This window comes from Oreochromis aureus, linkage group 22, assembly GCF_013358895.1.
Source record: "Oreochromis aureus strain Israel breed Guangdong linkage group 22, ZZ_aureus, whole genome shotgun sequence".
NCBI classification, from domain to species: Eukaryota; Metazoa; Chordata; class Actinopteri; order Cichliformes; family Cichlidae; genus Oreochromis; species Oreochromis aureus.
The window spans coordinates 31170257-31195659 of record NC_052962.1 but is presented as its reverse complement, the minus strand read 5'-3'; the positions used below and the strand labels follow the sequence as shown (position 1 = coordinate 31195659).

Below are 25403 nucleotides of genomic sequence, written 5' to 3'. Positions count from 1 at the left end.
TCCAAGTGACTTCTTCAGTCTCAGCTGATTGCAGAGATGACTGAAATTTGCATGATGACTGAAAATGACACCACGGACTAATAATGGGCTGTGAGGTCAGTTTCATGATCATTAATATGCAAATGGTCGTGATCAATGGCCACGAGTAAAGCACTGTAAGATGATGTGACTGATCAATGGTCAACTTTCTTCAACTTTAAAGACTGCTAATTTAGCAACACAAAGGTCCTGTTGCTAAAGCCTTACTACCTAACACCACAGAAGAGTGTTACTGGTCTTTTTTCCTTTTATAAATCTGCAGTATTCTCCTGAACAGCTGGAGCAGCCAGTCAGACAAAAGCTCTACATCAGCACTGATGCAGGAGGAGGAGAGTGAAAATGTGAAGCAAAGAAACCTGGTGGCTCTATCAGACATGTAGCGTACGTGGACATTAACATGAGATTTTTTAAGGATGTAATGCATTTTGCATGGGCCACCAATCAAAAGTTCCAAAGTTGCATTTTGGGTTATGTGCCCTAGAAACAAGTCAGCTCAGTGGACTGCAATTGTGTCAGCTAAAGGTCTTAAAGGACCTTTTGCTCAGGCCTTGGTAACTAGTTCCACAGAAGAGTCTTACTGGTCCTTTTCCTTTTATAAATCCACTTGCACTTTTTATTTCTGTGACATTATCGCCAGATGATCAGTTAGGATAGAATTATTAAAGACACGAGCTGCAGAAAAGGGGTAGAGGTGAGATATAGCACACTGCCTGAGAATCTTATATGATACCACTACACTAACAGTGCACCAATCAGCTAAAGGTCTCAGCATACAATGGTCACTGCACACTGCTGGTAACATCATCAAATACCCACATCCACTTATATTTGCTGTTACGGCTCAAGTAGCCACTGCAGTATTCTCCTGAACAACTGGAGCAGCCAGTCAGACAAAAGCTGTACATCAGCACTGATGCAGGAGGAGGAGAGTGAAAATGTGAACCAAAGAAACTGGTGGCTCTATCAGACGTGTATTGTACTTGGACATCGACATGAGATTTTCTGAGGATGTGACGCACTTTACAGCATTTAATCTTAGAAATCATAGTTTACTTACAGATGTTAGTCTAAAGTAGAGGTGACATAACAGTTTTTGCACTGCCTGGGAATTGAACCCAGGTCACAAGAATGGGAATCTTGTATGATACCACTACACTAGCAGTGCGGTTCTTGGTTAGCCACATATGTTGCCTTTTGGATTATGTGCTGTAGAAACAAGTCAGCGAGGTGGAGGGTAATTGTGTCACCTAAAGGTCTTAAATGATCTTCTGCTAAGGCCTCGGTAACTAGAGCCACAGAAGAGTCCAAGTCTACTTGCACATGCAGCATTTTTTAATGACATTCTCTTACCAGAATATACTTTACATGATTTGGGATAGAACCTGCTACATTGGCCAAGTTTTTTCTTCCCATTGTCCCATGTAAACACATATCATGTTTGAACCATGCCCGCTTTAACTTTTCTACACACATGTGAGTTGATTTATTTAAATATAAAAAGTTTTAGTTTACTACAGTGTATCCATAAGAAAGCCTCCCTTATGTGTCTTTCAACGCGGACTTTGGTTTTGGTGTAGCTTCAGTTGTTTACCTCAAACCCTAATTTGGCCTTTGAAAATTGTTCTCCTAAGTCTTGGCAATCAGGAAAAAAATACTGGCTCACTTCACAAACCATTTACATTTTTCCACAGACGTCTCTTTGTTTTTCTTCCAAATTTCAGGGCTTTCATCATCATTAAATCATTGTTGACTAAATGTTTAAACTACAAATGTGAAGTGAAGTGTTTTTGACTGTTAAGCTCTTACTTTTTACACATGAGATTAAATTAGATATAATGGCTCAGGATGACAGGGAGACATATTATACCTAATTTTGCACCTCGGTGGTGGCAAGACTTTGCAAACACAGAGAGGGATTAATTACAATATGGGTGCAGAGCTGAAAAGCAAGGGCTAACCTTCATAACCAATAATGCCATTTGGGATTATTGCATACAGTGGTATAATAACTATATAAGATATAATAACTTTGTCTAATGCCTTTAATTGATTTTTTTTTCTGTCTACTTCTTGTACTTTTAAAAGGTTCACAAACTTTCAGGCAACATTGTTACCCTACAAACTTTTGCATTTTGTTTAACCCTATCTTTGACCTTTAGAGTTGAGCAGACTTTAGGGACAGAAACTTGTGTTTATAAAGCTGTACACTGGGGAAGTTTAGTTTTTCTTTGAAAACAAAACAAAAATAAAGAAATAAAGAAAAAAAAAATTCTCATTGTAGAACTCACAATGTCCCAGGAGCCATATTTCTACTGTCTCTTTTTTAACTTGGAATTGATTTGGATGTTTATAAACCAACTTTTGTTTCTTAAAGTTTTATGACTCTTTACAAAAAGTGATATCTAACTCTCAATTTTTTTTGAGTCTAAAACATTTAAATTAGATCATGAAAATGTAACACTTGTGCTTTTTCATTTGATGACGTTTTGTCTGGTAACACTTTTACTTTTTTAGTGAACATACTATATGTGCAAAGTTTAGGAGCAGGGTTGGACCTTTTTTTTTAAACACAGCAGTTTAGAAACTGTGAAGGTAAATAGAGTAAGCACTACAAAACTCTGATTTTAAAGAAAAAAACTAAACATTGCCCAAACACCAGAATAGCATATGATGTCAGAGTTTACAGGTCAGCCAGCACGAACCCGTTTCTCAGAAGGGTGACATTTTACAACAGGGCCTAGAGGAAGGTAATCACTTGTTTCTGGTGTTTTGCTCACTCATTCGGTCTCTGAAGGACTCCCTCCTCCCCCTCCACCCTCAAACACCCACATCACCACCATCACACACGCGAGCTGCACACATTCACCCTAATCTAAGTAGCTTGACCCTAACCCAAGGCAGAAGTAAAACATAATTTCAGAACGAATTTCCTTTTAACCCCTGTACCACCGGGTGAGATGCTGTGCCACGATAAGCCTGGCCCTCCACTTCACCCTGGGCTGAGTTTTACTGATGCAGCAACAGTTTCCATTCTGTTTAATCTGAACACATCAGAACTTGTGAGTGACTGAGAACTTTACAAAGTATCTTTTTAAGCTCGGTTTGGAAATAGCATTAAATAGCATTATGATTAAGGAACTGACCTCACAGCCCATTGTTCCTTCAGTGGGCTGGTTTCAGTCATTATGCAAATGTACTGTTTATAAGGTTTGGGGAAACCTGCAGTCAGCTGAGACTGAAGAAGTCACTTGGATGAGTGACGAAACGTTTCTCCCACAAAACGCTACGTCCAGATGAACAGATTCAACTTTTGGAGCATTAAACCCAGTTGATAAGATTTTGATAAAAGCCCACAGACTTATAGATACAGTACATGCTGCTATTTGTTTGTCTCAGGATCCTTCAGTATTGCATATTCTCTCTCTGGTTCCTGGTGTTGAATTTCACTGTGCAGCACATATTCCCCAAGTGACTAAAAAGTTTGTGCTCAACCAACTGCTGCGGAGGTGCAGCTTTTAATAAACAAAAATCCTACAGGGATGGTAGCACTTGGCTACTTCTCAAGAAACTTTTGTTATTTTAAGTTTTAAAAGTGAGACACCTCTCTCTGACTTTTGCACAAAATACCCACAAAGCTTTTCTCGTTTCACAAAGCCTAACTCAGTGTCTGTTTCCACATCGGGATCTTCTTTTTCTCCACTTTTGTATTTATTTCCTAATCATTCAGAAGGTTGTCACCTCTGCAAGAAGGTATTCGGGTATTATTGTATTAAATAGTTGTATACAAGCTTTCCTGGCTTGGTGTCTTGTGTAAAATGTAAACTATCACTCAAACTAAACAATTGTAATACATCATTTAACTGCATCACATAAGTCCAAAAAATTAAGTTTCATTTACAAGAAGTAGTCAAAGTTTAACATGAAAATCAGTTTTCTGTCCAAAAAGTTTTAAAAAACTGTGTAGTCAGTTTAGAAAATATATTTTGGTATCATTGCTGAAAAGAACTAAAAGCTAAAATGATTTCTTATTGATTTTCCCAGGTGATAACATACACCACATACATAACATACATTTAACTTTTTTAGAGGGACTCATAGTCAGCTAAAAGATCTAATCTCTCTGGCATATTCTGAGTCTGCCTCAGGGTCTCCCCCCCGTTCACCATGTTTGAAGCACCTACAAAATGACAGCAGGCATCCTGGTCAGATTCCCAAACTGCCTCAACTGTTTCCTTTCAGAGTAGAGCAACAGCAGCTCTCTGAGCCACTCCCAAATAACTAAACTCCTCACCCCATCTCTAACACTGAGCACAGACACTTTTGGGTGGAAGCCTGTTTACCTTCGCTTGCATCTATGATCTTATTCTCACTTTGCACAGCTTGCAACCATAAGGTGGAGTGTAGTTTGGCAAACGTGGCACAGAGTCAACATTACTGCAAACCATGTGCCCACACTTCTGTCCAAAGTGAAGCCCGATTAATAGTTCTGCTGTGTTTGCTTTGGTCTAACACACAACAAAACACTAGATACACAGTAAGAAAGCAGAATATTGGCTATTTCATTTCCTTGTCACCATCCAAATACAATTAAAGCCTTCACAGAGGCACTGTAATGTATTGCAAGCTGCATTAGTACTAAGTTGACTGATCACAAGTAACTGCATCACCCCGGCATGTACACCTCGAGGGAGATGTATGTCAGGCTATGGTGTAGGTTTAAAACAGTGCTATGAATAAAGGTTTACATACAAAGCCATTCAACTTGTTGCATTCTGTCTTGTGATCGTGAGATAACTGATTCAGTTCTTGTGCTTATCCTTGTGCAAATCATACTTATGAAGAGGAAGCTTGAGCACATGGTTAAAGGAATATTCAGCTATTTATGCATCTGAGAAAAACAGAAAGTCAGTAGATCAATTCAGAAAAGTAGCAAATAAAAGCAAAAGCAAGGGGATGACTATTTGAATATATCTTATATTGTTCTGGGTTGCTATGTATAATTTCCCTTAAATATTGATATGATAAAATTTCACTTAACTCATCACTTGTCATGCTTTTGGGCATGGATGTCACCCTGCTTCTGTTGAGAAAAGACTTCCAGCTTCCAGTTTACTAATGCTACTTGAGAAGCTGTCCTTCTGACTAAGTGCACTTGAATGCGTGGCACGTCATATTTACCACTTCAGGAGCCTTGATGAGGGGCTTACCAGCATGACTGGAAGGCAGCATTAAATCAGGAAAGAGCTCTCTCTCTCTTCAGCTCCCTGAAAAAGAAAAGCCACAGAACTACCACAAAAACTTGGCACAGAAAAATCCTCTTATGTAGAGTTTTGCATTTGATCTATATCATCTGCCATATGCAAATGCACCATGCTCTCCTATCTGGACATATAAGAACAGGTTTCCTCAAAATGAAAACAAAGTATCCCACCTTGTGCCTTAGTTAAAACAACCCCTAATGTTTGCAGGATGACTGAAGGCACAGTTGTAAGCCTGCATAGCTCATGTCCTGCTGCCAAGCTATCAGAGTTGGCACTGCTTTCTTTCCTTGCTTCCAAAAAAATACAGAAATGTCCATCAAATTTCTCCATGTTTCTCTGGTGGATGTCAGCAAGTCTGTGTGCATTTCTGAACTCCAACTTGGCTACAAACACTAGGAACATAGAGTACAAGCTGTTTGTAGAGCTGTGATGTATATGTTTGGCCGGTGTTTTGGAACTGTAAAAAGATGGCTCATTTGGAAAACAGCTGAGATGCAATTAGAGGGCCAAACTCACGCTGTGTTTAGGGTTTTTGCAGAAGGGCTCTGTGCAAATTAACTTGCATTTCAAGTGGGCTGCAGGGACGTGAATAGTGGGCATGGGTGGACTTGAAGCTCTCACTGAAAACACCAAAAAAAAAAAAAAAAAAAAAAAAAGTGGGGTTTCACCAAACATCCCACTTATTAACATATTAACTGACCAATTTCAGTGTATATGGACAAAATCTACTTAAATTTGGATTTTGTACAATAACAATACAATTTTAAAAAGCTCTGCAGTGTTTTGAGCAAAATGCTAAACACTAATTGAGCATAGCGTTAGTTTTTGCAGACCATGGAGTCAGACACAGCCAGCAATCCTGACAGATCGTCTGCTGATGATGACACTGAGATTAGTTGATGGCTCAGCTGCATCTTAATGGTATACAAATGGGGCATGCTATCTGGGCTGCTTGCATACTGCCTGCATATAGCTGCTGCTGCCCCTTCATGATGCTTTGCAAAATCACCTCTGCCCCATTTTCTTCTATTCATACGTTCATGCCTGCTTAGTTCTTTCTGCTCCTTTTGGCACTTTCCATCTTACATATATGTGCAGAGAAGGAAGGAGGTCCCAGGACGGTGACATGCTGCCAAATATAAATTCTCTGAAATGAAACAACTTTTGAATAAGAAAATACTCACATATCATTAAGGGCAGAAATACTAAGGCTGATAGGAGTCCCAGCTGTTCTGCAAGTGTTCGACACACATTTTGACCTTATGCTGTCATTAACATTAAATATTTAGAGATTCTACTTTAATCTGGAGGTTGGGACATTACACACCCACACACCCACACACACCTATACACACACACATTATTACGTGTCATGTGTTTCATATCTTTCTTCCATTTTCTTCCATCACTCCTTGTTTCTTTTGTGTTCTCCTTCTCCTCTTGTTTCCTGTGTATTTTTCCTGTCTGTGCTATGACCTCCCTGGGCTTTGCCTTATTTCTCTGTTTTGTGCCTCCTCATCTCCTCTCCCCTTTGTCCTCCAGCCTGTTACCCGGAAATTCATCTCAGTGCACCTTTAAGGATGTCTTATTTCTTTAAAACATCATCAGGAGGAGAGAGAAAGCTTACTCGAGGAACCATAAGTCAAGAAGTACTTGCACTGGTACCACAGTTCACACACAGCTAGAATATAGAAACCATGGATACGACTCTACAATACTTGTTCCCTAAAATATTTATGAGTTGTTAGTTATTAAAGATGATCAACTGTGGAAGGAAACAAGCTATCCTTCTCTTTCTCTACTACTGCAAAGCTCATATGCCTACCCACTCTAGCCATCAGTGGCCCATCTGTCTGCCTGCCAGCTCTTCCACCCCTGGCTCTGATTTCTTCATCCATCTCAGCCTGTTCACTTCATCTCCATTGACTCACTTCATCCTCAACCATACATTGGAGAATTTAGCAATAAAATCCTTCTTTTAATCTTTTCCAGCTTGCGTTAGGGTTAGAAATTCTGTGGCACAATTGAGCACTGAGGTCTTCTGGTTATGTCCCCTGGGCCTCTGGTTAGCTCATGCATCTACTTTGTTGTAACATGAACCCTAACCTTGTGCATTTTTGTGTCTTTGCTCTCGTCCTTCAAACAGCTCCATCACTGATGCAGTGTTGTTGGATGAATTTTCATTTAGGGATAATCTGTTTGTCCTAGAAGTCCCCTCTCAGAGTGTATTGGTTTCCACTGACCCTCCTCATGTAACAAACCCCTCCCTCAACAAACCTGGGTTACCTCAGTGGGGACTCCATGCAGTGACTGACAGGCACCTCTAACCCTCTGTTCCACTGTGTTTAGAGACTGAAGGATTATCTACCCAGCGGCAGCTCCCCTTCCTTGCCTCTTCAGAGTATCATGCTCATATCCATCTGTCCCCTCCCCCATCACCTTCTCTTCCACTACGAAAACATACCAATCTATAACCAGACAAATAAAAAACACCAGCTGTGTGTGAGCACAGGCACGCACGGATGCGCGAGTGCGTGTGTGTGCAAGTCCTTGTTGGTGTATAGCTTCAAGAATGAGGTGACGATACGAGAGCAATGGGACTGTGCATATAAAATTCATGGGCTGGTTGTGGTGAAAATAATAAGGGAGAAAACTCTCAGAAACTGCTCCCAGTTCCTCTAATGCAGCTAAACAGACTGTGTGTGTGCGCGCATGTGCATATGTGGGTCTCTTAAGTGTTCTGTGCTGATATGTGAATATGTAAAGTTGACTTTGTGAGAGTTAACGCAAGTTCACTTAGATCAAACAGTGGATCAGAGGCATGCTAAAGTAAATAACACAGTAGGTGTCCGGGCTGGCCAGCTGTCACTGAGGTAGGTTTTGATTTATATTGGTCCCTAGAATGACAGAGGGAGGGGTGGAAAGGCAAAAGAGAGAGATCAAAGAATGGATAGATGGAGCATTGGAGGGATGGATGTGGCAGAGGTGATGGCAGGAAGAGAGACGAGATGATTGAAGCGCCAGCTCTAGAGGGACAGCCCGGTTTAATCTTTATACAAGGCAAAAGCATGAATATAGAGCGGTGGATGAAGAGATGATTTGTTTGTATGTGACGGGAAGGAAGCAGCTTAGTAAACCAAACGTCTGCAGCCAGAGGACGGCCAACAGATCTGTTTCTTTTAAGTGTTTCTTAAAGAACAGACACTTAAACATTCCCAGACCTGCAGTGCATCTGCAGTCTGACATGAATTGAGTGCCTCAGTACAATATCATGAGGGGGTTCAAACGCTATGTTCAAAGCTTATCAGCACAATCTATGATGGAGAAGAGAGGGACTGTGTTGCCTCTAGTGATATTCCCAGTCAGACGCCCAGTTTTGTAATCTTTAAACCATTGGCTCCCGACTGTTTTGACTTCTGAGCACATATTTAAAAGTACAGAATGCACTTTTGACCTCACTGTTTGAATTGGGAATAGTTCAAAAAAGTGAAATTGTCTTCGATGATTGTTTCATTTTAATACATTTTTAAGCCTCCAGAGGCTAAACTGCAAACTATTTCAGAAAAGAAAGAGAAAAACACGAGACAAGACAAGAAAGGTCAGGAGAAAATATTGTTGTGAGTTGCAGAAATGTTTTTTTCCTTCTCTTTTCTACTAATCATTTTGTGGCCTCTGATTTATTTCACATTCCCCTGAGAGTAGCGATCTTGAACCCCAGGCAGGGAACCTCTGGTTTAACAGGAGCCCCTGGGAGTTGGGAAGTATAAAGTCATAATATAAAAATTACTGCCTGAGTTTGTTCAAACTATTTCCAAAACTTGGTGACTTGATGTTTTAATGTAAATCTCAAGGAAAATAAGGTTGATGTTTTCTTAGCGGACTGAATGGATCTAGTAAAGCATGTTTTTAGTTTTCTCTGCTCTTGAAAATACTGTTTTTACTAACTTTGCCAGTGCACTCTGTGTTTATGTAACAGTAATTACGGTATGTTTGAGTAACAAGTATAGGATGAATCTTTGCATCAGTGTGCCTGAGATAAATCCACGTACCGCACTTGGCATATGAGTTGATATAAAGTCGTTCTGATTTTGTTTACGACATCGTTATAGCAGGGGGAATTAATTTACTCTGCTTTCTCCACAGGGCCACACAGGCCTGGAGCCAGGGCTTACTCATTATTTATGTCACACAAATTCCCCCCAAATTGCATTTATGTGGCCTTTTTGCATTTTGTTGCCAAAAGAGATTATCTGCCAGCCACGTGATGGTTTCGAATATAAAAAATGTGTTTTTTTCTCAAGGTTGAGCATGTATAATAATAATGTTAGCACACAGCTGCAGTAAATCTTAAGTACTGGTTTTAAAAGCTGAACTACAATGTCCTAACTGGAAAGGAGACATAACCACTACTGAAAATAATAATAAGTGTTTATGTATTTGCAGATTCTGATCTGACTTTAAATCCAGATGCCTGTTGTTATGTAAGTCTTCCACGTCACTAAAATGGTTCTGCAAAAACTCAGAGGTTGTGGGTTTGGTGCTCAGCCTCTGGGTGATCACTTTAGACTGCATGGAAGTTGCTCACCTGTTGTGAGGTAATCTGTCTCCAAACCATCACTATCTGACTTAGACTATAATCACTCTCTGACAGATTGGTGAAGGTTTGCCAATCATTGCCATCGAAAGACTGATTTCTGACATGCTGCAATGAACCTGAGTCAGTCTGCACCAGTTAGTGCAACTGGTCTGCGATGCATCTTTTTGCAATAGGGAGCTCGACTCAACTGTTTGCAAACTGGCTGAATGGTTATATAAACTGGTTATATAAAACAAATTAATTTATCACCATTCTGCAGCAATGATATCCAGAGGAATTCCTGAATTGTTACAAGTTTGAGACTGGAGCTGGACTCTGTGTGCAAGTAGTGCATGTAAATTTCTATTTAATGTAAATTTCTATGTGTGTAAGCAATATTCATAGAGTGATCACAGTTAATTGATGCATTATTAAAACAGATTCTATTTAATTGTCAACTTGACCCCATTCAATTGCAATTAAAAGCACAATTTATGCTTAATGCAGTTTTATTGCCACCTCGATACACCAAAGATGCTCTGAAGCTGGAAACTAGCTTGGAATGGGCACAGACCTGGTTTCTGTCTTGGAAACAACCATTTTAAAGGCACCTAGATTGTAAATTTATGGCACATGTTTGCAATAGTTTTGGCCTTGGCATGGTCTCCAACCACTGCATTCCCTAGTATCACTGTAGCTTGGTGTGGGTATGCTGTGATTCCAGACATCTGGGTACTGGCAGCTACTTTGGGTGCTCTGGGCTTTTTTATGGTGCATCTCATGGATGCTGAGTCACACTGGCATTTAGAGAGTTTGGGGGATGAGGCAATAGTTTGGGCTCTTTCTCATGTTTCATGAGCTGCAGGAGGATTGAGCTGTAGGGGATTACTGTGGCCAAGGGGGTGTGCTTTGTTTTCAAAAATATTAAAGCTGATTTTGGGTTTCAGAGAAACGCCCACCATCCATCCATCCATCCATCCATCCATCCATCCATCCATCCATCCATCCATCCATCCATCCATCGTTGTTCTGTCTGGATTCACAGTTTTCCTTAAAAAAAAAGATAATAAAATATTCCACAGCCTACATGCGACTTTCACTTTAAGTTCACTTAAGTGACTTTTTTAGTCTCCACCTGCCTACATTAATATTGTATATTAAGGATTTGGGTCCAGTTGTAGTGTAACATATTTTTAGTACTTTGAAAGTTCAAGCAGAATAATATAAAGACAATCTTTCCATGCCCTTTTGTAAAAGGTGTGTGGCTCAAAATAATGAATTCTTCAGTCACATTGATAGTTCGTGCAAATACTCTCATGAGCTGAATTTGGACTACAACAACAACCACTTTGTTGTTTAATTATGAAGACTTGCAGTGATTGCATGCTTTATTCCATCTGTTCTTTTGCTGAGATAAACCTTGAATCACGTAATTATGTGTTTAGATAAAGATGAAAAGACAGACAGAAAACATCATGAACTTTATGTATGTCAGTGTAGAAGCATTACTTTTAGCAGTCAACAGATGGCAGGATATAGCTGGATCATTTGTATGCTGCAGCAGGACCATACACACACAAACACACACAGACACACACACACAGCAGGGGCCAGCAGAATACATTGCGAGTCTTCAGAGGACAGAAGGTTTCCCTGCTCTGCTGTGATTAATGGGCTGATTGAGGCTGGAGCCAAAATGGAGGGTGGGCCAGTTTGCAGCCGGCTAATGAGGTGATAATGAAGAGGTGGGCGGCTGGGTACGCCACCCAGCAAAATGGTGGGAGCTTTGTGGGGATGGTTTTACAGGTATGCAGGGAGGTGAGCTTCTCAGAGGGCAGTTGTGCATGCTATTTTTCAGTAAAATGTTTTGAATAGTGAAGGTGCAGGGAGACCTATATTCATTTTCCACTATAAAAGAGGTGGTTATTTGGTTTTCCTGAAGCAAAAATCACAGTGCTCAAGCAGAGAGTGCATTACACTGTAACACTGCAGCTGGAACAGACAGGTGGGTACTGTGACTGGGTGATGAAGAGTTGTTTTCACTGTGACAGTGATTGCTGGTTTTGGAATAAGTGGGATTGTTGTGATACTGCAGATGGTGTGGGAGCACGACGGCATCATTGTTACTGTAAGCTGCAAAACAAGATCTTTCATCATATTGATATGAGCATAGGGAGGCAAAGCATAACTTACTCAATGTTTTATTTAAGCCTTTAAATACATTTTCACCACAGGCAAGACTCTCAGAGTGTTTAGAGCATGAAAAATATGTCTTATTTTATTTGTTTGGTGTTGCACTAGAAGGCAGCTGCAGCTCAGATGGAGCTGGATGACCATTATTTGTGAAGCTGGAGGTTTGACTCCTGGGTGACCTTCCAAAAAATGTTTTCCAAATGTGACTTGCTGAGCAAAAACCATTTACCAAATAAATATTTTAAAAGCGATAAGTACATCCTCATTAAATCTGCTTCCTTTTTATTTTCTGTGAGACTGTGAGACTCATTCTAAGAAAGACTGTCTGCTGTAAGTCCAGACTCCAATTATGTGGGTGAACAGGTAATTACTCATGATAAAACACATACAGCCTGATTACATGAACATAGTTTTTGGTCAACACACCTCTTTAGCACTAAAATATAGGCACTGGCTCAGTGACCCTAAAACAGGAGCATCCAACACCCTCAGCCACCTTCACCGGTCACCTGGAGGGAGACTCTGGGTATCTGACTGTGAGTGTTCACAGATCTGGTCCCTGTTTTCAGACTATTTAACTACTATTTCATAATTGTGAACTCTTGTAAATCAAAACCCTGATTATTTAGAGGTAGCTGGTTCCATTTACGTCAAATGAAAAACACTGATTTGGTGAGTACGTACAAATGTAACCTGATATATGAACAGCATTTTAAAAGTACACTTAAGGTATCAGACAAACACAAAGACATCACAGGCAGATCTGATTATTAATCTACCCCACTTGTGCGTTTTACAGAAAACCGGTTCTCACATTACCTGCAAAACTTTCAGCACGTCCTGTCTGCATGCCACATGAATCAAAGTGCGCTCACTTCCAATGTGCTAGGGTTGCAAATCCTTGAGGCAGACTTCTGCATGGCTACTAAAAGTTTATTTACAGCTTTTAAGTAATGTAGTCTAACTGTCTGTTTGTGAAACGACTGAATTAATGTTACCACTATTCCAACTAGCCATCCAATGTGTGAATAAACAGTCACCTGTATTATTTACTGGCATGAACTAAAGATTTTATATTGGATAGTGTTTTATTTTAAATCACTATAAAACACAAACAGCAGCAGAAATATTTCCCACTGCAGTGTTTTGGAGTTATGACTCAATCACACAGTTAATTGAGCTTCGCCTCTACAGTGTGTTGCTGTGAACAGAGTAAGTTTCTCAGTCAATCTGCTGGTACAACTTATTTCAGCAGAAACTTTAAAAAGCACTGCAGTGGACTTCAAAGATGGTCCTTATCGTCTTAAACAGACAGGCAAACGTCCTCTGTGTGTGGAGGAGAACCATTTCTGTCTTTAAAAAAACCCTCAGCATCACTGTTTCTGTGGAAGGGACAACAAAGTAAATGACGGCATCCATCTAGAGAGACTTAACCCCCACCACTGCAATCCCTTACGCCTTTTTCTTGTGTGTTGCAAACCTGAATTTATGTGTGCAATTTCTTTTGAATTTCTTTTGGACAAAGAAACAAAATACATCACATAAAGTGGAAATCTGAATGTTTATGCAGACGACGGAGGTTTGAGTTGTTGCCAAAGCTTTTCTAGAAGTCAAATTGTTGCTGTGCAGTACTTTGGGACAACCAGAAAAGAAGCTAAATGAATATTTTTACATCAGATATAATTAAAAATACACCTCAAAGAATAAAACTGCAAATATCTGGATTCTATAAATTGAAATCTGGATTTGAAGGTGTAGTTTTCGCTGTTTGATGGTTTGCATTTGCATTAACAGTAGCTTACCATCTCTCTGATGTTTCCATGAGATATTTCTTCCAATATTTTTGTCTCCTTTTGAGCAATGATGATAGGATATCAAGCTTATATACAGTAAGTCACATTTCACATTCTTTTTAACCAAATGTTTTGAGTTAATCTTCTGGAATATTGGATTTGTGCTGCATTATTATTATTTGTAACATATCAATATCTATTTTTTTGTCACCTTGCATAGTTCAAGGATCTCTATCCCAACTATAGAAGGGTTTGTGTCTCTTTGGAACGCCTTCAACAAGGCTTCCCCTGTGAGCTGAGCACCTGTTTCCCCTCAGTTCTTAGAAAACTTTGGCTAGAAAACCATTACAATAATCTTTCTGTGAAGTCCACGGAGACATCACATCTGATGTGAACAATATGACCTTTATTGATTCATAACAGGCACACTAAACCCCCCTCGGTGATGTCTACTGTTTACTATATTCCTCACTCACATAGTCAGATGATTTATCACTAAATCGACGGGCAGAAGTCAATAATGACTTTGATCCATGATAACAAGCTTCAGTTACCATTTGCTGACAAAGCTTTTCTGTATTTTTAATAAATTACTCTGATGATTTCTTGGCTGCTGGTCAGACAGAGTAACCAATGTGCAGACACTGCTTTGCAAACATTTTCATCATTTCATTTGTTTCTAAATGATGAACAAACTGTGATTAATCTGTAGTAGAAAATGTGGCTATAGAGGTGGTCTGTTAAAATTACTATAAGAAAAGCTATTATCATAGATCATGTAATTATTAATGCAATCCAATAAAGCAACAATTAAATGTAATCAATGGTCTCTTCCATAAAGGGAAATTTGCTGTCAAAGATTTACCTTGAGTGCACGAGAGCTCAAACTTCTGATGGTTGAGTGCATGAAGTATGTTACAGAGAGTTGGGAAAACGCAGACCTAAAACACTCAGAGTTTGTAAGACATTTGTTCAGAAAATAACACGAATTGTGGATGAAATAAATGTACAGTAATGTAACCTCCACACGATTAAGGGCTGCAGAAAATATTACCCAGAAGCCTGGGGACTTCAATTTAAGGACCCTGCTTGTAGAGTATGGCTGGCTTCTTGTTTTTACTTGACCTAAATAAAAAGGTGAGATTGGATTATAAGTAATTCCCCAACACTAGTTTATTTACTCACATGTGGGAAATCCGGAAATAACCAGTAACCCTGTGCATTAGCGGCAGCTCAGGGGAAAGTACGGAATCTTCGCTGAAAAGTGAAACAGAAACAAATAAAAAAAATATTATAAGCATGAAATTAAAATACTTAAAAGATACTATGTCGTTACTCTGTATCACGACGAATGTTGACGACCAACGGATATGCTCCATCTCCAACTGTGAAAATCTGCTCACACACACACACACACACACACACACACACACACACACACACACACACACGCGCGCGCACATATACACAAACAAGCGGCAGGTGTCAGCAGAACACACCCGAAGCTCACAGCACAGGTATGCGGACGCGTCCCTTCTGTATATCTAACCTTTTAAACTGCACCGCGCTCGGATTGTGCGTCTGTGGCTGTGAGGGTTCAGTATTGCGGCTGAAGTCCTCTTGGTGACGCTCTGCTGACATCACTTTGATATTCCCCCACTCAGCTCTCCGCATCAGACACACGGAGCTCCAGCACTCTCGCACACACTCCGTCCACACTTTGTTTCCATTTCGCTCCGCTCGCCTTGTACAAGACGCACCGGCACAAAAACACAGCCGCGGGCTGCCTGTGCACTGCGGCCGGTCCACGCGGGGAGGGCTCTGACTCTTCCTGTCATTAACAGAATTAAAGCAAAGGACAGAGAAACTAATCACGGTCCAGACTGAGGAGAGGCACGCTCAGAGCGGCAGGAGGACAGAGAAGCTGTAACTTGGCTGCTTTCAGCGCAGGCGGTCTGAACTGAGCTCGAAGTTTCTTGGCTGATCGGAGAAGGAATAATTTGGAGCCCGGCTGAAACGCACGGCGCTGTTGTGGATATTACGTCCACCTTATCTCCTGTGTATAAGAATGGCGAGAGATTACGCAGCGCGCTGCCCGGTGTATCCGGTGAGAAACGCTTGGCTGGTGGCAGTAGCGGTCCTCCTTGCAGCCCAAGGTAAGAGTGAACGAGCCCAGCTGTGTTTCTTACATTGGAAGTCCCGTCAGTTCTTCGCGTCCTGTAGCCTCGTGTTCTCTGAATGTAGCAACCCCGGCACTTTTCCAGGAGGGCAGCCCGCGTTCCGGGAGTGCTGGATGTTTGACTGTGTCACGTCTCCGCGTCCTCTCTGGCTGCTGCTCAGAGCGCCGAACCTGTTGTAAAAGTTTGTTGTCCGAGCTCTACATCAGATCCGTGTGTGCATGTGTGTGTGTTGAGTTTCGGTAAGCCACGACAAGCGAGGTGTGGCTCTCCTGGTTTGCGGTGTTTGTCCTAATTCCTCGCCGCTTCAGTCGGCAGGTGACTGTTCAGGAAACCTAATCCTCCCTGAGCCGCTACAAACCCTTACAGCACGGCTGACCTGAAATCTGTGTTTACCTGTCGGGAAGCGTGGCCGTGAAATGGGGCGCAATCACAACTGCCGGTCCGTTTACTAACCATTAGAGTAATGGCAAAAATTGGTCCTCGTCGTGCGGAGCAACAGGGTGTTGATGGGGAAACGCGTTCTCTGCGGGGGATGAGAATGGCTCGGCCCCTGCTCTTGAGGTGGCCCTTCAGGAATAAATACCTTGTCAAGAGGGCTGCATGAATATCGACTACACGAACTGTATGAAAAATACACGAACTCCAGAATCATGGCAGAAGAAGAAGACTTGCAGACATGCAGTGCATATAAATTTAAGAAGATAAAATGACTTAAATATTAATATTATGATATAAGGCACCCTGTAGCTCAATTAAGAGTCCAATACCAGCACATTTAGAGTAAAATATCTGAAAAAAATGAAACATTCAGTGCTTTTTTTTTTTTAATTAGACAGCTTAAACCCAAATAAAAACACATATAAAACACTCAGAGTTGAGTAAAGTGAGATAGGGGTCATAAAAACTTTAACTCCACTTCCTGTATATCTGCCTCTGTGCAGTGATACATGTAACTGTGGCCAATATTGACTGATGGTATCACCAAGTATCAGCTGAATGGTGCTGTAAACTTACTGTTAAGTGATGTAAGCACAATGCAAGACACTGTGTGAGTGTTTTATAAAACCTATAAGAAATAAGTTAGAGCAATATCCTGTGTTTGGGTAAAGGAGGATTTACAATGATTGTACGTGAAATCCCGGATGCAGAGCCACAAAGAGCAGCTTGATTGATGGATTTCATCTTTAAACTAAAAAGCTTCCTGATCAGCACCTTTGACACTCGGCGAATAAACATGTGCCAAAAATAACGTCACTGTGAAGTTGAGTGGCACAGAGACATAATGGGATTATTAAGGAAACAGTGACAACGTTTTCCATAAAATAAAAGCAGTTATAAATAAACCTGCTCATGAATAACAGAAACACTTTGCTGTCACTATAAAACGCACCTTTGATGGATAGAAATAACAGTAATCGCGGAAAGGTCACTAAAACACAAGGTTATCGCTGCATTTATGAGGTTTTTTCATGATCCTGTTTCCCTGTGCTGGAAAGTCTTTACTCTGATTTTGTTGTATTTGTGATTTCAAGTCGAGATGTTAAAACAACAGAGATTATGTGTTGTAGTTTATTGCTGTTTAAATGGCATATTGACGTACCTGACTTGTTATCAGCATTATTGCCCTTGAATGGCTTTTCTAACTAGTCAAAGTCAGTCTGCACACTGGAACTCTCAATTATGTCTTTTTACCGTGTTACAGATTAAACATTAGTAAAACAAACAATGCTACGTGTCACATGAATATGCATGGTTTCTCAAAAGTACCTTACATTCAACTAAATATTTAATTTAATGTGCACACTCAGCAACTCGTGTACTTTCTTGGGACTTTCCAAAGTCTTTATCAACTTCAGCGGCTGTTTACGGGAATTTTCACAGTTGCAAACCAGTTTTTCACATTATTCAGACAAGAACCACAAGAATTTACAAATATGCTGTAATCCCCAACAGAAACTACTTTGAAAGTTTTTTTCCCCACTGGAACCAGCTCCAATATTTATAACAGCAGGTAGTCGGGCTATAGTGATCGGCGTTAGCCTGCTCTGTCAGCATGAATCTGTCAGCCTGTTGTTTGCACCTGGGTATAACTAATATCATCTGTCAGAGCTCTCCAAAATTGTCACTGAGGAAAAAGAAGATGGGTCATTATGGAGCTGGAAGATATGTCATCTTGTGCCTTGACGCACCTTGGAGACATGCCTGTGAGATCAAAGCAAATGGGAGGGCAAGTTATTTTGAGACAGGGAGCCACAGAATCCTTCTTTGCATTTCGCTGTAGCATCTGTTGCATAACCGGCGATGACGTGAACCGTTATTGGCGCCGAGTTTACAAGGCAGGAGGAAGATTTAATCTCGATTAGAATTAGCTGTGTAATGACATTCTTTCTCTTCCTGCGTATTTGGAGCAACGTAAGAACGAGAAAACCCCAGTGAAGGAGAGCGTTCTGCTTTAGACCCCATGCTGTAAGCTCTCTAACACAGGTTGGTGAGAGGATGACAGATATTCAGCTGAGACTCTGCTACATTGGGTCTGTATTGTTAAAAAGCTGTCAGATTGTCATGACAGTATCCCCACAGGTTATGAATTCATTTTAACATGCAACAACACAACTGTCTCGTCTGAGGAAGAACATCTACACTCACACTGCAGCTGCTTAGAAAGCGAGCTGCTGACAGAGGCTTGATTTTTCCAAGATTGCCCTGGCATATGAGGAAACAATTCAAAAGCGAGTTGTGTGCATAGATGATCGCTGTATGTTTACATGGCAAATGCAATTGTGTAATTATGTGGAAAATTAACAAGCACTTTGCAAAAGGGGTCAACGGCAGCCCTGAAACCTTGACTGTAATATTGAAAGAGGAATGTTAACCTTCATAAAAAAGGCAAAATAGAGTTAAGAGGATATCATTGTGCAGCAATGATAATTAAGTCTCTTCAGGTAACCACCCCCTCCCCTTCATGTCTCAATAGGCCCGATCCTGTGCTGAAATGTCAATGATGATGAGTCCCCTCGACGGCTCTGCAGAGACGGAGGGCTGATTAGCTTATCACTTGGAGAGCAGGCGGCCGATGATTATCGCCCTCAGAGCAGCACAGCCTGATTATCGAGAGCTCTTATTAATGACTCATCTTTAGCTTTGCATTGCGCTATGTTGTTGTTTGCATATTTGTGTAGCCAGTGCTCGAGCTCCAGTATCCATCTGTGATAGTTTTACTCCATGTGGGAACCACTGCAGAGGATGAAAAAGTCTTAGATGTTCATGTTGACCTACCTTCTTGCCTTAAAGGACAAAACCCAAAACATCCATCTGCCTTTCTTTTCACCTCGTCATGCCTTCAATTTTCTTTCAAAAAAACATATTTTGTATGTAGCTCTGGCCGAATTTTAAAATTAACATCCATATATACACTAGAGACACTATATAGAGCATCTCATCTGGCCTGGGAATGGCTCTGGATCCCCTAGGAGGAGCTAAAATTGAAGCTTTAGACAGCCACATCTGGACAACCTCGCTTTGCATGCTACCGCTGCAGGCCGACTCTGGATAAACGGCAAAGGGTAGAGGGACGTGCAGCCAGTTTTACTGCTGTAATTAAAATTCAGAAACAACATAAAATGAAATAAAAAAGCAAGAGTTCAAGACGTTCATCTGTGAGCTGCACGTTACAGCCGATTGTGCGCTCTTGGCCTTTGGGATAGGCGCACAGTTATTTTAATTTTTCTCCATGCAGGATATTTTCATTTATTAATAACTGGAATAAGCCTAGAGGCTTTAAAAAATCCAAATTTTTTTCAAAGGCAAAGGGCAGTTTGAATAAAATATTCCAGAAATTTTCTCAGTTTAAAAAACATATCTTGCTTCTTTGCATAAATCCTGGTTGAATGTAGCCACCTGACCCTGGAGCCTCTGTTAGCTTTAAAAAGTGGTCTGTAGCGTAAAGGTCCCAGGCCCACTGTGGTCGATGATGTCAGACAGACAAAATGTCAAGAAGTGTATCTGGGGAGAACTGATCTTCTGTGTGTTTGTGGAGAGGTTTGAGGCAGCGGTTGTCATTGTTGCCATGAGAGTTGATCATAGGTATCATTCCTGGGTTAAAATGTCAACGACCGTGCAAAGCAGCTGGATGCTCTGCAAGCTCCTACTCGGAAGGGCTTAATGATGTGTTTTTAGCATGTGATATTTCCCCCTAAATGTTAAAAAACCTTTATATTCATAACACTAATGACCTTGCTGAACAGAATACTTAAGGACGTACCAGTCGGGAAAGTCTGGGCTGATACTGATGTTTAAAAATGACAATTTACAGATGTGCAGTGCGAATGGTTTTTAAATGTCGTTGTTATTTATTTCCCCATTTGTCACGGGAAAAAGAGAAATCAAAAAGCAACTGCACTGTTTTCAGTCTTCCAGCTCTTCGTCACACAATCACGCATTGAGTGATTGATGTGACACAATGGTTTAGCATCAGGAGCTGCCATATTTAAATGTCTTATTTTCTGAAGAGCCAGTGGCTGCTAAAGAAGCCATTAATATCCAGGGCATGGCTACAGACTCAGTAATCAAAACTACTGTATCGTAAGAAAAATCAGTTGCAAAGTCATACAGTAAAGTTATTTTCACACATGCGTTGGGGTCCAAAACATTTCAAACATTATTTAACCATCTGACGTCATGAGACTGGAAGCTAGACAGTCTTTAGCCTGTCAGCTTCTTTTTACTAAGCCTGTGTGATATTTCATTGAGAACTGAGTCGGTATTTTCCTGGAGATTTTACAGAAAGCTGGTGGACTTTGCATCCTGCCTCTTGCATGTTTTACCTAGCCAGCACTCTTGCCAGGACTAGACTATTTACAGCTGTTGAGAGTGTGTCCTGTTGTGTGCTAAATGTGAGAAAGGGAAACGCTGTCCTGAGTTCTTGTGCGAAAACAGCTTAAGTCAAGTTTAATCTGACACCCGCCACAATACAGGCTGCTCTCACATTGGGACCTGCAGTTAAAAGGCTCAAGACTCAAATGCCAAAGGCTCTTCCTGCTGAGGGTGAAAATCATCAGGAGCACATCGCTGATGCTTGTGAAAGACTCACATACTGCACACTGTTTAGTAATATGGGATGCTGTTTGTGTTTGCACGAGTTTGCTTTTGTCTCTGCCTGGACCGACACGTGCGGCGATGATTGTCACCCAGCATAAAATCAAGTCTTATTGCTTATAAAAATAACTTTTCTTTTTAATTGCAGCTTTTCACTTCTTAATTGGTTAGAGTTGCATCACACTGTGATTTGTTTGTTTGCATTTCTGGTAAAGTTGGACTCTTAATTTTTGCCTCTAGGTTTTGTTATTGATCAAAGATTAAAATCTTAATGACTTCCCACGACTCTTTGTGGGCCAGTGAATGATGAACTATTGAGTTTGTATTGCAGGATCTTGCATAATACGTCTGGCTTATGTTTGTGCCATCAAAGAAGTAGTTTTCAAAAATCTTTAGTGCATCTCTTACGGCCGGAGGTAGACTTTGGCTTGGTAGGCCACTCTCAGAAATTTTGAACCTGTTGCCATGGATACAGCTTTTGTGTCCGAGACAATATCACAAGCCTGTGTTGTGTGTGTGTGTGTATGTCTTTGCATGTCCTAAAAAAGAAGGTGTGCAGTTATAATTAGTGGGAATACTTTGGAGTTTGGGTTGATGTAAGAAGCTCAACCCGCCTGCAGAAAGCAGGTTTTACTTCATCACTGTGGGTGCCAAAGAGCCAGCAAGCATGTGTCTGCACTTGGTCAGCAATTTTCCTTTTTCTTTTTTTCTTCTTTTTTTTCCACCTCTGAGGAAACGGGTTACTAAGCAAATTCCAGATCACATTTCTAGACATAAACCGTATCATGGCTAACACCTTGGCATTCCTTTGTGATTCTACAGCAAACAGGTGTCAGTGGGAAGAGGGATTACAGAGCGTAGCAACAGGAAGGGGGCCATGAATCACAATGGAGCTGATCCAAGGATGGTCGGAGCACGGTTTATTCTTACAGGGTCCAGTCAGGTTTCACGGCATCACGAATGCCTTTGCAGAAGACTTAAAAATGCACACACAAACTCTCTTGCATACATACGCACACGATCAGTGTGGCCTCCTTTGCTAGTTTGACTTTTACCCGCATGCAGAGTAAAGAAATGGCCTTTCATACCCTGCTCAGTCTTCATTTTCCCATTCTTTTATTCAGGCATTCTTCCTCCCTGTCTTATTCTCTCTCCCTCTCTTTCACACTCATTCTTTCGCTCACGACCCTATTTTCAGTCGGCCTGGCTGGCTGCTGCTCCGTGGCGGCTCCCGAGCGGGGGCCCTTTTGTTGGAACAGCTTTGGTGGAATTAAAAAGGGTGCCAGGACAACCCCCCCACCCCAACCCTACTCTTCCTCTCTCAATCCACTCTTCTGCTTTCAGTTCTTTTAGGCCTCATTGTTTAGAAAGGGAGGGAACTAGAGGGGAAATTCAAAAGTGTGAAAGTGTTTAGACAAGTGTCCCTGCTCTGTCTCCTAGTCTGTCCTCAGCATTCCTGTTACACAGACCACACCAACCTGCGTCCTTCCTTTCCTCCTGTTTAGTCACTGTTTCCTCTCCAGATATAGCCTGCTGGTGACAAAATGGAAATTGCTCTTTACCGTCTGTGTGCGCGTGCAGCGGCGGGTCAGGCTGCGACGTGACTTTGTGACATTTGCAGTTGTACCCATGTGGGCGATTAATAATTACAGTAACATTGTTTGCTTCACTTACATCATTATGGAGCTCTCACAATGACTTTTTCCAACTGAGAAAATTTAAGGCAGCGGTCTTGCTTTCCAAAATTCGACCATGTTGGCAGTCACTAAATCACTATTGGCACATTGCTAATCGTTGGTGAAAAGACAGCCATTCTGGACGATGTGCAAGATAATTAAAGCGTCCATGTCTTTAATGAAGAAAACATCAGAATAGATTTTAAAATAGGAATAACTGAATCATCTGACATTTACAATCCTCATAAAATAAAAAAAATCCCACCTTAAACCAGATTGCATTAACTGGAAAAAGGGTTTATTTCTCTTGCATTAACATTCACCACTCCGTCAACAGGTCACATGATACCATTTATTTAAGCAATGAAATGCATGGTTTTAGAGGTACTTCTTTTTATTTGACCACTAAATAAATCCTTTTTACCATATTATTAGAAATGCATAAGGTTTTATGACACATGGTCAAGGACACGCTGTAGCCTCCAAGGATTCTGAGGGTACTGGACTGAAATGGGATCTGGGGAGGCCGGAGACTGTCTCAGTGCTTTGGGCTCTTGGTGGCGTTTCCTACACAGTTTTTGTGGTTTGGTGGGATACATAGTTATATAGTGACGTGGACTGCTATTGGAGTGCTTTTGCTTTTTTCGTTTGCCCGCATCCAAGTAGCATCCACATTAATGCCAGGACCATTTGTTTCCCTGTTGAACACTGGATTATAATAAGACGATCAATGTTATCCCGATCACCTCTCCGTGGTTCTAATACTGTGGTATATTGGTGTAAAAATACAGTATATTTTCTTATTAAGTGAAGGAGAGGAATCTTATATCATAGCGGAAAGACTTCTTTCTCAGCACAAGTGAGAAAATTAAATGGCTTCAGCCTTAATGCAGTCTTTGGCCTTGATCACAGATTGTTTTTTATCTCATATAACGGAGTGAAATTTATTTGCTAAAAAAGACACTGAACATAACATCACCTACTATCAATCTTTTGGTGTCTGCCAGTTTCAGAATTGGTCATGTCCATTCTTCTAGTTGATTGAATCAAAACTGAAACCTACTTCACTGTTGTGGATTTTTATTCCTGCAAGCCAGTATGATATAAAAAAAGAAGTCAATTTCCTGTTATAGTTCAAGTACAAGCTGGAGAAAGGGCAGGGCATTTCAGTGTTATTCCTGGATCCTCTTTTATTTTCTTATTTGTAATAGCAAATATTCATTTTCAGTTCTTCATTCAGTGTGCCATAATGTTGGCCTTCTGTTTGACCTCCCAAAACTGTTGAACTTCAAGAGTTTTACAACTCATGAAATTTCCTGACATTTGGTGAAACAAAGCATGGAAAGAAAAATCTGTGTCTTAGGGGAATGAAGAACCCTAACATCTCACTGAAGTAATCGATTTGATTTGGGAGATTATAAAGAGCGGTTTTATCTTGGCTTTTCAGCCTGGAGACTGTTCTAGCAACAAGTTCTAGAGGTCAGTGGCTAACCAGCCGGTCGAGAGTGAGCAAATGAGCAAAAGAGAGAGATAGAGAAAGAGATAGAAAGGGTGGGTCAGTGATGGTGGTGATGGTGGTGGGGAGCTCTCTTTCCGATGAAATAATAATAATAATAATAATAATGATAATAATAATAATAATAATAATAATACATTTTATTTGAAAGCGCCTTTCAAAACACTCAAGGTCGCTGTACACAGTAGAGTAATGTAAATGTTAAAATGAAGCGGGGCTGAAGACAAGGATTTGTGCACGTCTAACACTCTGGCTCGTCTCTCACCTCTGTTAACATCTTCAGTATCACTGCCTGAACCGAATGCATCCCCGATGCACGCACATGCATGTGCACGCATGTCGATGGGAGTCATCCTGATCAGCTGCGTCTGCTCTGACAGTGTTGTTTCTTATTTGCATAATACAAGCTAACATCTCTTCCCCTTTCCATGTTCACAAGTGACTACTGTTTAAACAGCCCATTTGTATGCAAGTCACATGCACATTAAAAGAGAATACCAGTGTCATTTAGAGTTACAGCCCATTTACTACCTTCTCTTTCTAGTGTATGTTTCCTCCCGATCATTCTGCAATGCACGCCATATGTAATTAGATCATTTTTAGGTCATTTTTCAATATATAGCCTGTGGTTATTTCAAACCTGGCTGCAAATGAATTGGCTGTCCTGGCAGACAAAGCAGTTGCATGCAAAAGAAGCCATGGATATGACAATTAAGTTTGTCAGGCTGCATATATTTCAGGGATTATTTCCTGGCAGAGACTGTCATGCCTTATGTGGCTGTCAGGTGACTGACAGGAAACAGTCTACATTTATATTAACAACAGGACTTGGTTTCCTGTCAGGCTTCAGTGAGAGACATTGAAATATTCTCTTCGCTAGGAGGGGTCACTGAATGTGCAGACCGATAAGCAAACAAAGCAAACGGATGCTTGAATGTGCAAACAGTAACCTAGGAAAACAATTGAAACATCCGCCTGCAGATAAGCGTACCCTTTAAAAAAGTTAAATAGTTGTCCTCCTATAGTGCATTTCTGCGTTACTTCTGTTACCTTCGTGCATGCCTTTATCCTCACA

General features: G+C 40.8%; 1 protein-coding gene and 1 non-coding gene across 4 annotated transcripts in view; one reads left to right on the top strand and one right to left on the bottom strand.

Moving 5' to 3' along the window:
- Window positions 1-1133: 1133 nt before the first annotated feature.
- Window positions 1134-1204, bottom strand: trnag-ccc. The gene has a single exon. It is a non-coding gene; the product is annotated as a tRNA-Gly (tRNA).
- Window positions 1205-15377: 14173 nt separating this feature from the next.
- pvrl2l (PVR cell adhesion molecule related 2 like) overlaps window positions 15378-25403 on the top strand; it is a 317496-nt gene continuing 307470 nt past the window's right edge. The window contains exon 1 of one of the 3 annotated variants that reach the window (XM_039605478.1): window positions 15378-16018. In XM_039605478.1, the coding sequence (XP_039461412.1) occupies window positions 15931-16018 (88 nt within the window). In that variant the 5' untranslated portion in view covers window positions 15378-15930. The remainder of the gene's footprint in view (window positions 16019-25403) is intronic. The other 2 variants (XM_039605480.1, XM_039605479.1) reach the window with 2 other exon arrangements.